Source organism: Canis lupus, chromosome 19 (genome assembly GCF_011100685.1).
Source record: "Canis lupus familiaris isolate Mischka breed German Shepherd chromosome 19, alternate assembly UU_Cfam_GSD_1.0, whole genome shotgun sequence".
Lineage (NCBI taxonomy): Eukaryota > Metazoa > Chordata > Mammalia > Carnivora > Canidae > Canis > Canis lupus.
The window spans coordinates 17,896,282-17,910,600 of NC_049240.1; the positions used below are offsets into that span (position 1 = coordinate 17,896,282).

Here is a 14,319-nt window from a genome sequence, read left to right on the forward strand (position 1 = left end):
TTAACTCCCCATTACACAGAACATTCATATGAAACTAGGCTTGACTCAAATTGTGGATTCTGGGTAAGAAAAACTGGCATTTTTTTTTCTTTTTTTTTTTCCCTGTAGATGAACAGAAAGATGGTAATAGTGGTAGGAAACATTTACTTGAAAGATACAGCAGATCTCTCTAAGCCTGTAAAAAAGTCAAGTATCTACTTTTTTCTAGCAGAATACTTTTTACACTACTATGAAATCCAAGTTTACGCAGTTAGAAATTTTGAAGCCAAATGCTACATAGCCATTAATATGCAGCATTATTGAGGGATCAAGAATGATTTTTACAACATTATCCCCCGTATCAGAATTTAATGTTTTATAAAATCCTTTGCAGCAGAATGCTACTCTGGAATTATATGTAAGTTTCCATCAACACCTCTATGGAAACCAGAGAGCTGGTGACTAGAAGGATTTTCTGATGGAACATATGCTTTACAGATCACATGGTGATAAAAACTTTATGGAGCATCCGACCTAGACTATCAGAAACAAAGGAAATATAAAAGTGTGAGGCATCTATGTTCATAGTTTTTGTGAAGCAAAATAATTTTTAAAAAGATTTTTATTTATTTATTCATGAGAGACACACAGACAGAGATAGAGACAGAGGGAGAATCAGGCTCCATGCAGGAGCCCAATGTGGGACTCGATCCCTGGACCACAGGATCACTGAAGGCAGATGCTCAACGGCTGAGCCACCCAGGCATCCCAAAGCAAAATAATTTTTATATAATAAATGTTCTGTTATGGAACAAACACTGACTTTTCCTTTCTGTATTAAAAGAAAATCTTGTAAAACATCCTAAGTAGCTGTCTCACAACCTTGAACTCGGAAGTATGGCATTCTTTCTTTTGCCTTCCCTTCCCTGTCTCCGTCTTCTTCCTCATAGTATTATTTTCTTTTTGGGGGGTGGATAATCTCAGTGCTTCTCCTGAGCAAATAAAGCCCCCTTCGTTAGGGAACTGCTCTTCAACCATTTCAATCCTTTGATAAACCAGTCTTGGTGCCCTGTCCCTCAGGCCACAAAGACAGCTGGATGACATTGCTGATTCAGACAGGTAGCATCCTAACGGTAACAACAATTCATGTAAGGTTTAAAAGGAATACGCTCTCCAAAAGTGGTTATAAAACACAATTATTTCCAGAGTTGTATTTTTATGGACCAATCACCTATGGTACACAGGATCCTGATTAGTGTGTAGTGTATACTCAGGCTCATTAAAGAGAACTTGGAGCATACTTTATTTGATGGCAAGTTCTGGGCACGAATGCAATCCTCCATTATAATGTTGTTTGTATAAGGAAATATAATTCTTTCAATAACGATCTGTTTTGTGATGGTCTCCTTTATGGCACAGTTTCTAGGAACTGACTGGAGGGAAAAAAGCTGCTTTAACCATCCACATGGATGTGACTGAGGTTGGGAGAAAGGGAGGGCTGCGGAGAGTGCAAAGGCTGAGTGTGTACAATAGGCAGTGGCAAAAAGGGCAGGCTCAGAGAGTAGGCTTTTATTTCCTCCCATCCTGTTTCTTCTTGTTGTTGTTGTTTTAATAGACTTTTTTTTTTTTTTTTTTAGAGCAGCTTCAGAATCACAGTGGAAAATACAGATACCTCTTGTACTAACATATACAGAGCATCCCCCATTATCAATATCCTCCAGAAGAGGGGTACATTTGTTAAAATCCATGAATCTACATTGCCATATCATTAGCACCCAGGGTTCATAGTTTATATTAGGGTTCATTCTTGGTGGTGTACATTCAAATCCAGGTCTGCCTAATTCCTGAGACTGAACTCTTTATTTCTGCAATACTGCTAATTGTATATATATTTTGCATACATTTCTTTTAGTTGAAGCTTTAAAAGAAAGTGTCTTTTTAACCAGAGACAATATGATCTCACAGTAAGGAAATAATTAATAAATTTCAGATTTCTTTACCATAGTTCTAAATCTTGAGGTCTATTTCAGAATCCACAAGATTTGCTTCATTTATACCCAGGTATTCTTTATATCAGAGACATAGAGATTATGACTTAAAATTTCCCTCTAAAACTTTAGTACAGGGGTGCCTGGGTGACTTAGTTGGTTAAACATCTAACTTTGGCTCAGGTCATGATCCTGGGGTCCTGGGATTCAGCCCCCTGTTGGGCTTCCTGCTCAGCAGGGAGTCTGCTTCTATCTCTGCCCCTTCTCCCTGCTGATGCACACTCTCTCTGTCTGAAATAAAATCTTAAAAAACAAACAAACAAAAAACAAACCCTCAAAACCCAAAAAAGCTTCAGTACACAAGCCACCCTAATTTACAAATATAGCCAATTTCTGGAATGTACATACCTAAGAAAAAGCATCATATTGTACATATGCATTTATCACATACTTTATATTTTGTTTCATAAACAAAAATTAAGACATAAGCCAATTAAGTCAGTTAGCTAAGAATATAAGTCAAATTGCCACAGGACTTCCTTTTATCTCCAGGTCATTTTCCTGACCTCAAAGAGACTAAAATAATGAAAACACATTGTAGGTAAGAACCTTTTAAAAGAACAAATCAAAGACAATAGTAGAGGCAACTAGAACTTTATGAAAATACCACTAGCAATCTCATTTACTACACTACTTCTAGGGGTTCTCATTATTTGGTTTCTGTAGGCTCCCAAAGTCATTTACCAGAAAAGGGAAAACATAGACTCAAGGGGTAGAAATGGGATATTTTACAAAGTATCACTGTCTGTATTGTTTACATGTAACTGGAACACCATGAGGTTCAAAAAAACAAAACAAAACAAAACATTAGACAATCATGGAAGAAGAATGTGTCTGAAGAAAACATACTATGGAGAAAACTAAGGTGGGATATAATTCAATTAAAATAACAGTATATGAGTTGTTTTTATTCGAACCCTGGAATTTACTCCGGGAATCTTCTTCTTAGTTGAAAATATGACCCTCAGTGAACTTGACTTTGACCAAAATGTTTCAGATAGCTCTCTTGAGATCAACTGATGGTCCTTTATTCCAGATTACTGCCTTAGGTTCTTTCATATAAGAATGACATCCTGTCATTACCAGATGGCCTCTCACATGATCATTTCTAGATTAAGTCAGTGCCTAAAGCACTTGTGCTAGAGAACTGGGTAATTGGATATGACAGAATTTTTTTTTAAATGTACTCTTTTATATAATTAATCTGAACCTTGCCAAAACCTAGCATTGATCCAAAATTGTTATCATCAAAAATCAGAACTCATAACCAATGTAAAAGGAAGTAAGCATGGTCTCTTTACTTTTAGTGAGTGTCTTGGTGAGGGCCTGGGACTCAAAAGTTTTTGTTAATAGAATTAAGTAAGATTCAATGGTTTCAGATATTCCAAAAAGAACGTGTACTACTTCTTTCCAGAGACAAATTTTTAGGGTAGTAAATTTTCACAAAAATGAAATTGCATGCATTCAGTCTTTCACTCATCAAACATTTATTAAGTACAAACTGTGAGCCAGGCATTGTTAAATCTTCCCTGATCAATCAATTCACTTTAAGATTCTGAAGCCTGGGCAGCCTGGGTAGTAGCTCAGCGGTTTAGTGCCGCCTTCAGCCCAGGGCCTGATCCTGGAGACCCGGGATAGAGTCCCACGTCAGGCTCCCTGCATGGAGCCTGCTTCTCCCTCTGCCTGTGTCTCTGCCTCTTTCTCTCTCTCTCTCTCTCCTCTATCTGTCTCTCATGAATAAATAAATAAATAAATAAATCTTAAAAAAAAAAAAAAAAAAAAAAAAAAGATTCTGAAGCCTTAATGCTAAAGGCATTCTTTCTGGAAAGTAGAAATGGTTTTCAGATCACTGCAAAAGAACAAGTATTAAAATAATTGAGAAAACCCTTTAAGACTACACTGAGTTCTTTCCTTCCGCGTGGTTGTTGAGAACTCTGAAGCAAACAAGTGGTGAATAAAATTTGGAGAGGACTTGGGGGAGAATAAGTAACAAATTTTCTCAACCTATAATGGCATCTAATTCAGCTGTAGAAATTGACAATGAAAGTGATAATTCTTCTGGTAGCAGCTTATTTAAGACTCAGTGTGTCCCTTACTCACCAAAACAGGGGCAAAGAAACCCTATTAGAAAGTTTGTTCGTTCATCTGGAGGTGTTGAAGCAGGGATTCATCTAGTGACTCCTCTTTTGAACCAAGACCACTGACTTTAAAAGCTATTTTTGAAAGATTAAAAAAAAAGAAACGTAAAAAGAGGAAATATAAGCCAAAAGAAAGACCAAGGGGAAGACCAGAAGGAAGAAAAACCACTAGATGCTCCCAAATAAATAAGAAACAAGTTAAAGACAAAGGATCTGGGTTCCCATTTTTAGAATCTGAGAATGTAAAAAAGCTATTACCATGGAGAAAGATTTTAAGCTTTGAGCAAGCGGTGGCAAGAGGATTTTTCAACTACCTTGAAAAATTGAAGTATGAATACTATCTCAAGGAATCCTTGAAATAAATTAATGTTGGTGAAGATTTAGAAAGGGAAGATTTTGACAGTCGTAGATACAAATACTTGGATGATGATGGATCTCTCTCTCCTATCGAAGAGTCAGAAACAGTGGAAGAGGCTGCAACAACTCTTGAACATGATGATGGATGTGATATCAAATTGGTGGACAATAATGAATTCATAGTAAGTTCTGAAATACCAAAGAAAATGAATCTGTATTTAAGACAAGAGGAATATACTGAAGAAGCTGCTTCGTCTAAAAAGAGAGCATCAAAATCCAAAAACATGGGACAGAGGATAGAATGGTCTGAAAAGGAAGAGATAGGAATATGAATATTAAGGCTTTTCACTTGAAAACAGTGTCTGGACTTAAAGGATGTTTGAGAACCAGGAAGATCATTTATCTATTTAGACCCTAAATGGTGGGGAGTTTTTGAAGTATGTCCATATTCAAGTGGAGATCCAAGAAGACCTCTGGACAGTGACAGCTGTGGATTGAACAAAAGTTTGTTTTAAAAGTGCTATTTTGAAGATCATCACTCTGGCTTTGGTGGAACTATGGTGATTGGTGGCAGAAGGAATCACATGTCAAATATCTTAAATAAAAATTTTATTAACTTTGTCAAATATCTTAAATAGAAATTTATTAATTAGAAAAAAAGACTACACTGAGTTACAGCTAACATAGTATGTAGCTAATTTTTGTAATAGTGAATCTGATACTAGATTGTCAAGTAGGTCAGAATGTAAGCAATACATAGTATAGTAGAAATTTCATTTGAGCAAAAGTGTTTCATAGACAAGACCACTAACACAGACAGGCCCTGACCTAAACAGTAAGTATGTAAAACTAAGAGACTAAAGGATCATTTGTCACATCAGTATATTCAATCTGACTTTCTTATCGAGAAAATAGTCTTATCTGTAGTAATAAAATCTTCCTATGAGTTTATGATCATCCACATATACAGAGCTTCTCATTTCTCTTTATGCAATAGATCTATATTAATTAAAATGTTACATAATAGATCTTTTCAATTGAGGGAAAGTTCCAACAAAATGAAAACTAGTCTAGATGATCTACTCCATTAAGAGAATCCATAGACACCTTCATCTCAGTATGTTTACATTTTTAAAATTTGATTTTCTGTATCTGTTTCTCAAAAGAGAGAGACTGGACTTTACTATGTATTACATCACACATGGAAAAGGGTAAAACTTAATATTATATATGAATTTAATAATTCTATGGGTCAGATAAAAGACTCATGAAATAGATTCCAGTTGAGGCTTGTGATCACTGAATCCATTCCCCTTCTTCACCTCTCCAGGCCCTTACCTACAAAATCATCTATATCTGCTATGATCCTTACTTCTTTCTCAACAATATAAGAGAACAGGGTTCCCTTCCTTCAGCTGAGGGCCAAGCCTTACTTTTTGCTCATGATCCCAATCCTCTCTGACCTTCCTTCATTAGTTATTCCTTTCCCCATTTTCTTGCCTGGATGTTTTCATTCTCCGTCTGACTTTTCCTCCTCAGTCTATAAACATACTTGTCTATCCCATCCTAGTCCTGGCCTCACCAATATTTCTCCAGATACCAATCTAATATCTCTCCATTCTTTTTTGTTCAAATTTCTTAAAAGAGACACCTACAGTAATACCTCACTTTCCATTTTCATTTCAGTTCTCCACAATTTAGATTTTGCCCTCACTACTCCTGCTCTCAATGAAGTCGCTAATGACTTGCATATTGCTAAACTCAATAGACCCAAACCTTTCTGTTGTTATTTGGTAATGCTCGGTATCCAAAAGGTTTCCAGAACCCACTTCACTCCAATCATTTCTGTTCTGTTTCTTATGTCTACCTTTTAGATTTTGGTGTTCCAGATTTCTTTCTTGGGCCCTTTATTCTTCCTATTTTAAATATTCTACAGTGTAATCTCCTTTATTTTCTTGGTCTCACCTCCTAATTTGTATATCAACTACCACCTGCTGACATCTCTTCCTGGGTAATTCAGAAGTCCTTGATAGTGAAGGAGTCCCAATCTGCCCTATATTTTTTTCTCTCACTTTATGGCACTATCATCACTTAGGTAGCTACTTGCAAGTCACCTTTGATTCTTTTCTCTTTCTAATTAATCCCCTAAGTCCTGCTTCCTAAATGCTTTATGAATTTCCCTCATTTCACTACCTTTAACTAATACAAGGTTAGGCCCTAATTAATATTCCTTCATGTGGGCTATTACCTCGGCTTCTGTCACATCTATCTTAACTCTACTCTTCATACCACAACTAGGGATATTTAGTTAAACCCTCCAGTAGAGCAAAACTAAATCAAGTGCTATTTTGAGGCTCATTCACAAACTCCCAGGCTCAGGATGGATGGGGTAGTTCTACTTACTGTAGCCAAAGAGGACAGAGCTGAATGAATAATGAGTTGGCATTAGACCTTGGTAACCTCTGAGGCAGAACATCTTGTACTACTATGACCACTGGTTAGGACTAATTGATGATTATCACAACTTTAAACAAACAATTCCATCCAGAGCTCAGATTCTTTAGGAATGTAGGTTTGGGTCATATCAACAGTATAAGAACTCTACTTTGACTTGATGAAGTACTAATCAAGGGCAAAGAGGAACACGAAGTGTCAATGGAGAAAGTAAGTCTTAAAGAATATAGTCCCATTGCCAAGTGCAGAAATTATGAATGTAGCCTTTATTTTTATTTTCCTTTTCTTTTTTAAAAATGATACTTTGTCATTAGCTTTTCTTCTATCCTATCTTTTTCTAACCATTGTATACAGAGGATACTAGTGATACTTATACTTACAATTTAATCCCTTGGTTATAGCATTTTTTTTTTTTTTTGGTTGTCAAATGATCCTCTATTGAAATACTTTCCTTTGTAGGGCAGAACATATTTACAGTTGTCTACAGAAAAACAAGACATTCGTCTGGAAGTATGGGTAGGTAAGTGTGTGTCTAATCTGTGTATTCAAGAATAGAACATATACACTGATCAATTATACATGGCCTATCTCATAACATTTTCCTCTTCTCTAGTATATACCACTGAAATGAGTCTTCCAGCGGCCTTATCTATAAAGGTATGATCTTGTTTCCCTATCAGAATCAATTAGTTGAGGGGCAAACACATGACTCAGAATGAGCCAATCAGATTCTTTCTCCACAGACTTTGGAACTGAGAGAAACAAAAGTTGAGGGTAGATGATTCACATTCACATCTGCAAAGCAGTTATAATTTCTGTTGTTGAGGATTGTGGAGTCCTTCTAGTCCCTGACAGTCCAAAGTCCTGTTCCTTAAATACTGAGATATCATAGTTTATTTTGAAAATATCCTTTGTTTTGGCTCAAATCAGTTTTAGCCAGTATCTTTTACTTACAACAAATAGAAACTTAACTACTATATAAGTGTGTGTGTGTATTTTAAGACTTTATATATGTACGTATGTATCTGTGTGTGAGAAAGAGAGAGATGGAGAAAGAGAATCTTAAGCAGACTCCACACCCAGCTGAGCTCAACTCAGAGCTCAATCTCATGACCCTGAGATCATGACCTGAGCTGAAATCAAGAGTTCAAGGCTTAACCCAGTGAGTCACCCAGGCACCCCTTAACTACTATATTATACTTGCTGTTACAGAAATATCATTTGCCCAGTCTTCAGGCTGAAAAGGTTGAGTCAGTTTTGATGTTTGACTTTGACTCTCATCTTTATTCCATTTACTTTGTCTTCTTTCTACTTTATACCACTCTTAACCTTTCTCCTAGCTTCCTGACTAGCCATCTTGTTTCCAGACTAATTTTCCAAAATCATAGCTCTGATATCACTTCAAAAATTTTCAAAAGTTCTTTAGGCTTACCTAGTAAAGGATGAGCTTCCAGAATGTACATATTCTAGGCTCCCTACAAAATACTCCTTACCAAACTTTACAGCCTTACCTTGAAACACTGGACAGCCCATTTTTCAGTATGTCTAGGCTCTAGTGAATCCCATATACTTCTTTGTCTCTGCCTCTGCCTAAAATGCATTCTCTCCCGTAGTCTCCTCACAAAACTATTTGTATCTTTTAAAGCTCATCAAAATGTTAATTCTTCCATGAAGGCTTTTTTGATCTTCCCCCACTGGATGTGTTCTCTATTTCTTTTAAAGTTTCATTGCATTTATTTCCCTTTCTGGACATCCTACATTGCTCTCATAATACTCTTCACCATTTTTGTTGAAACTTTTGTGATCTTTTTCTTCAGTAAGGGTTACTTTCATCTGGAAGCCTCTAAAGGCAAGTTGAATTTTTCCTCCTGTTCCATATGAACTGACTTCTCCCTAGCCCTGCAGCACAATGCTCATCCTAAGACTTTCCATTATTACTCTTTCTTGTCTTCCCATTTCTTGAGTTATTCTTTTGTTTAGCTGGCATGCAACCTTAAGTAACTTTGTAAAAACAAGTACATGTTGAGTCTCTTCAGGAATATTATAAAGTGCCTTTATTCAATCTTCACATTTCTGAAGTTTGGTCTGGCATATAATGCTAAGTTATAAATCATTTTCCTCAAGGTTTTGAAAGAAATCTTCCATTGTCAGTACATTTGTCTTCTCCCACCATTCCCTCCTCCACCCCACTCCCATTTACTGGAAACATTCAAAACCATTCTAAAGGAACAATGAATAGCCAAGGAAATCAGGATTTAAAGGCATAGGTTTTGGAGTCACACTTGGGTTTAAATATTGATTTCACTAGATGTTAGCTGTGAGATCTTGAAAAAGTTACTTTAAGCTATAGTTTTCTCTTCTGTAAAATGAGTATACTAATTTTGTACCTCAGAGGGCTGTTGTATTAAAATAACTTATGTAAAGTACTTACTATTACGTCTAACATATAGTAAGTACTCAAAATTTTGGCAAACATTCCTAACATTAATATAATGAAGACCAATAAAGAATCTACCATATTTTCCCCAACAAAAATGATTTATAACCCAATTTAAGTAGTATAAGTCCCTGTGAGTGGTCTATGAGGCTTGTATCTCATGTATCCTTATCAGCTTCCACAGGTGAATATGCCCCCTTTCTGGCTGTAACTTGTCTCTAATTCCTGAAGTTCCAGTTCTTCTGGATCATTTTCCAGAATATAAGTGAAGCTGGTAAGGGAAGCTCTGATGTGAGAGGACTATCAGGAAAGCAATCCTAATGTTTAGCATCCAGTCATTTAACATCCAGTGGAAACTGAAGGAGAATGATACTGTTAAACAGCAAGCCAATATGAAGAGACGTGGAAGGGAAGTTTCATGGGTTTAAGACATACTTGTGCATAGCCAAGTTTTGCAAATAGTCAAATCCTAGAGATAGACTTTGTGTGTATTTAGTCAGGAAAGTAATGAAGTTTTCCACTGCTTCTGCTGACTGGTGGAAGCACTGATGAGTTGATAGGAAAGAACATTCTTGCCAGCACCTCAAAGAATCACTATGCACTGCAGTGCATTTTTGTTAATGTCATCATGATACTTAGCATCTAAAATACTGATTATCTAATCCTTTCAAAACCAGTACAGGTAAGTCTTATTCATATTCCAGTGAGAAAACCAAAATTATCAGTATAGTTTTGGAACATAAAAAAAGAAAAACAGTGACATACTACTACTAATTATATACATACATCACAGTTTATCAAATACACAATGAGTCTCAAGTACCTAGGCAACTTCGTGCTTAGGAATCAGTAAACCAGCTAGAAACCAAAGGAGAGTAAAAGGAAAGCTAACACAGAGGGTTCAGGACATCCTTCAAGCCAAGAACATTGTATGAAAAACTATATAAAAATGAAGCTCACAGGCAAGGACACCAAATAAGGCCATAGTGATTGAGTACTGCCTAAGTTAAGGGGTGAAATTCACATGGACTCCCCCTGCCTCCCCAGGGCTATGCATTGCTGTGTTTCACTGACAGGAATTCATGAATGCCATCAACTTTTGGTAACAAAAGAGTCCTCATCAAATTTTTTAAATTAATAAATTTTTAAATACCCTCCCCCCCCCAAATGGGTATTTTAAAGCTGTTTCCACAGGCAGAAAGCCAGGAGATGGTAAAAAAGAGCTGAAGATATCTATCTTCAAGCCATTACAACTATTTCTTGCCAAGTTGGGAAGCTACAATTTTCCTTAAAGGTGTATCTAAGTAATGCTTTGACCTTGAAATAGCACCTAAATGGTTGTGGGCTTTGTTTGGTTTTGTTTTGTTTTCTGGAGTGCTACAATTACTCTCTAGCATTATGCTGCAGTAGACTATAAGGATATCATCAATTGTGTTAAATCCGGGTATATCCTATTACTGATGTGGACATAACTCAATGACTCTGCTGCTTCAGAGGTGTTACAAAAGTCCTCAGAGAAGGATTGGGGGATAAAAATGGTGGGCTGCTCTGCTGATTTTCACATGTAACTTATTTTCATAAAACCTACCCTCTGAGTTGAAATGGTAATCTGTGCATCTGCTTTTTAGGTTGAGCATAAAAAGATAATAATATATCTGTGATTCAGGGTATTCTTCTAATTGTACTTTGATCAAGCTTCAGGTTAAAATAATTTGCCAAGATACTCACTTGCTTAAGGTTTTAATTCTTCAAAATTACAGGTAGAGTTTTTTAAAAGTTATGTTCCTTTTTTAATTTCATAAGTTATGTTTTCTGCATTATTTAGTTGAACAATCTAAGAGGAACAGATGAATGGGAAAGCAACATGAACTTAAATTCTTTGATGCACACAGCATAAAAGGTTTACAGTTATATCTTCATTGTATTTCTATATTTACAAATAAATATAAACATTAACCAGTTCTCAAAATGTTTGGTTAGGGACTACCCTTCCTCACAGAAAGTATGCAAGTAATAAAGGCAATGAAGTCGGTATTTTTAATACTTAACAATGATAAATCATTTTTTCAGACAGGAAAGCTATTGCTATGTTCTACTATTGTGTTTTATATTTTCATGGTATGCAGGCAGATTTAAACCCGATGTCATGGGCATCCCATAATGACCACACTATACAAAAATTGAAATTCTCATAGCATTAAGTTATGTTTTTATTCTTTAATCTCATCTTCTAGTTTTATTTACCAGAGGAGATTGTATCTGGAAAGCTATTTAAAACTATAAATCTGTCAACAGTTGCTTTTACAGGAATGACATGGGAAAAAAGAAAGGATAGCAATTAGAGGGACAAAGGATGTATTACAAGGAACACTGGACATACAGGACTTCCCACCCCAAATACAGTGCTATTTGGATGTTCTATGTTTGCCTTAGTTCATGCTTACAAGGGAAAATAAATATGAATTACTAATTTCAAATTTAAAAATGTACGGAATATAAAAATTGGAGGTTCTAAATTTTATTTGAAACTGAGGCAAAGCCATTTTATTAAAAAGAAGACTGGGGCAGCCCTCGTAGCTCAGCGGTTTAGCGCCGCCTTCAGCCCAGGCAGGGTGGGATCCTGGAGACCCGGGATCAAGTCCCATGTCAGGCTCCCTGCATGGAGCCTGCTTCTCCCTCTGCCTGTGTCTCTGCCTCTCTCTCTCTCTCTATGTCTCTCATGCATAAATAAATAAAATCTTTAAAAAAAAATAACACAGAAACTTAAAAAAAATTAAAAAAATAAAAAGAAGACTGATAGGTGCACACTTTTCAAGATGGAATTTTGGTGGTATTTCACATACACAAAGACACACAATCTCATTATGTAAGCAATGCCACATGAGTGTTCTGATTCTTGAGTCCATAAAACTCACAGGTGCTCAGGCTATAATTCTGAGAAATAACAGTGAAATAAGTCATGTGTTCAGTAGTTTTAGTTAGAGCAATAGTTTTTAAACTGCTCTACGGAATCTCCAACATGCCCAGAAGTAACAGCACGAATAAAAGGGAAAGGTATGCAGGTGAGATAGGCCCCAGTTTAAGCAGATTCATTCTTATCTTTTTTATATAATAGTCTTTCCACACAACATTTTATATGAAGGAAAATGTATGAAGATATATTTTATAAGTATCTGCAGAGCTGTTCTAGACTCCAGAGGGCAATCTACCAATCCCCTGCTTGTCTGACAGCACGACAGGGGCAGAACAAGGGAGGGGGCTTGGAAGTCTCAGCATGAAGTATATTTCTAGTCATTTAATACTCTGTTTTTAGTTTGACAGTGCCTCCCCCCCAACCCAAGCTCATATGGAACTGGTTGCCTTTATGTCCAGAACCTCTGTAGTTGAACTTTTCTAAAAATATAAAGCTTAAAATAAAATAAAATAAAATAAAATAAAATAAAATAAAATAAAAATATAAAGCTCCAGTTTTCTGTTGAGGATTGTCTCCTGTCTGTGAGGAGCAGGGGAAAGAATCTAGATGTGTACCTCTTCTATGTAAAGACTTGCAACAAAGTCCATTTTTAGCCCTTCCTCCCTTTTTTCAAAGGTGCCCTATATTCTAATTTCTTGAGTCTTTCTTAAGTTCTTTTGTGGCAATCAGATGCTTCTTATCAGTTTCTCTTGCCTAACGTTTCCAGCATTCTCTAACCTGCTCATTTATTGTCCAGCTTCAAAAATTTAACTTATATTTTCATCTGCTGTCGTCTTCTTTATACTCTTTGTCATTACTGATTTATGTATTTCTTATTCTTTACTTTCATTTTAGTACAGTTCTGAAGGGAACAGATGTAAATCAGGTTACCATTTTTAATAAGAAGTTTTATGAATTTGTTTAAGGATATTCAGTCAGTTTCTACAAGTCGCTCATACATTCAACATACCTATGTCTTAGAAGTCAGCACTCAACATGCAGAGCCACCTGCATGTAGAATCATGCCAGCATTCTGTATCTTGTGGCCTGGACATCAATTTCTGAAGTACTTAATAACATTACTAAGATATGCTTTTCTAAATGCTTGACATTTAAAATTAGTATTTGTCATAAAATACATACGCATATTGAAGGGGAAGTCTCTATGACTCCAAAACACACAGACAATGTAAGACTATTACTAATTTGATGATGTTTCTTACAACTGATGGTATCTTATAATCAAGGATAAGATAGTACCCATCTGAAAGGATAGTTGGAGATACAAATAAACTAATTCTTATAAAATCTTAAGAACAGTGGCAGAGATACTATGTGCTTATATTCTAGTTGCTTTTATTAGTTTTCCCAGCATGCATCTGCATGTAGTACTTTCCCACTCAACTTCTTCTATTCTGTTAAGATAGTTTACTATGTTAACATATCATAAAGTATATAAAATCACCAAACAGTAAAATAATGAGTTGCTGGCTTATTATTTTTTAAAAATATGCATATGTATAAATAGTTGCTGTTTTCAGAAAAAAGTGAGATCAGAGTCAGTATGAAGTTTATAGCATCTGGACCCATGAGGCACTTAATTTTTCATTTGATCATTTATTCTTTTACTTAAAAAAGTCCTAAAGCATCTCTTAAGTGCTTAAGTTCTGGGGATCCGAAGATATGCTACAGATCCTCTCTTTGGGAAGCTTATAATTCAGCAGTTGCAGATGACTATGGGCAGGGTGTTGAGTGGCCCATGCAACAGAAGTTGTGCAGTTCTTAATGGCTGATTTAGTTATAATGATTCTGGGGACATTTTACAATATACTGAAAGTATCATATTTCTATAAAACAGGGGGATTTGACTTCAGTTTGGAGCCCATGGAAGAAGGAATTCTTTGTCAAAACATATGTAAACACCTTTCCTTTTACCATGAATCCAGATGGTCT

The 14,319-nt window shown here is 35.9% G+C and overlaps 1 protein-coding gene and 1 pseudogene across 4 annotated transcripts in view; one reads left to right on the forward strand and one right to left on the reverse strand.

Annotated features, from left to right (window-relative positions):
• SPATA5 (spermatogenesis associated 5) overlaps nt 1–14,319 on the reverse strand; it is a 351,344-nt gene that overhangs the window by 56,640 nt on the left and 280,385 nt on the right. The window contains exon 16 of one of the 4 annotated variants that reach the window (XM_038564719.1): nt 11,124–11,247. The exons of the other annotated variants lie outside the window; for them this stretch is intronic. Within the exon in view, the coding sequence (XP_038420647.1) occupies nt 11,191–11,247 (57 nt within the window). The 3' untranslated portion in view covers nt 11,124–11,190. Of the gene's footprint in view, nt 1–11,123; nt 11,248–14,319 lie in introns of those variants that run through there. 4 annotated transcript variants of the gene reach the window in all.
• Nucleotides 4,000–4,979, forward strand: LOC102154288 (annotated as a pseudogene).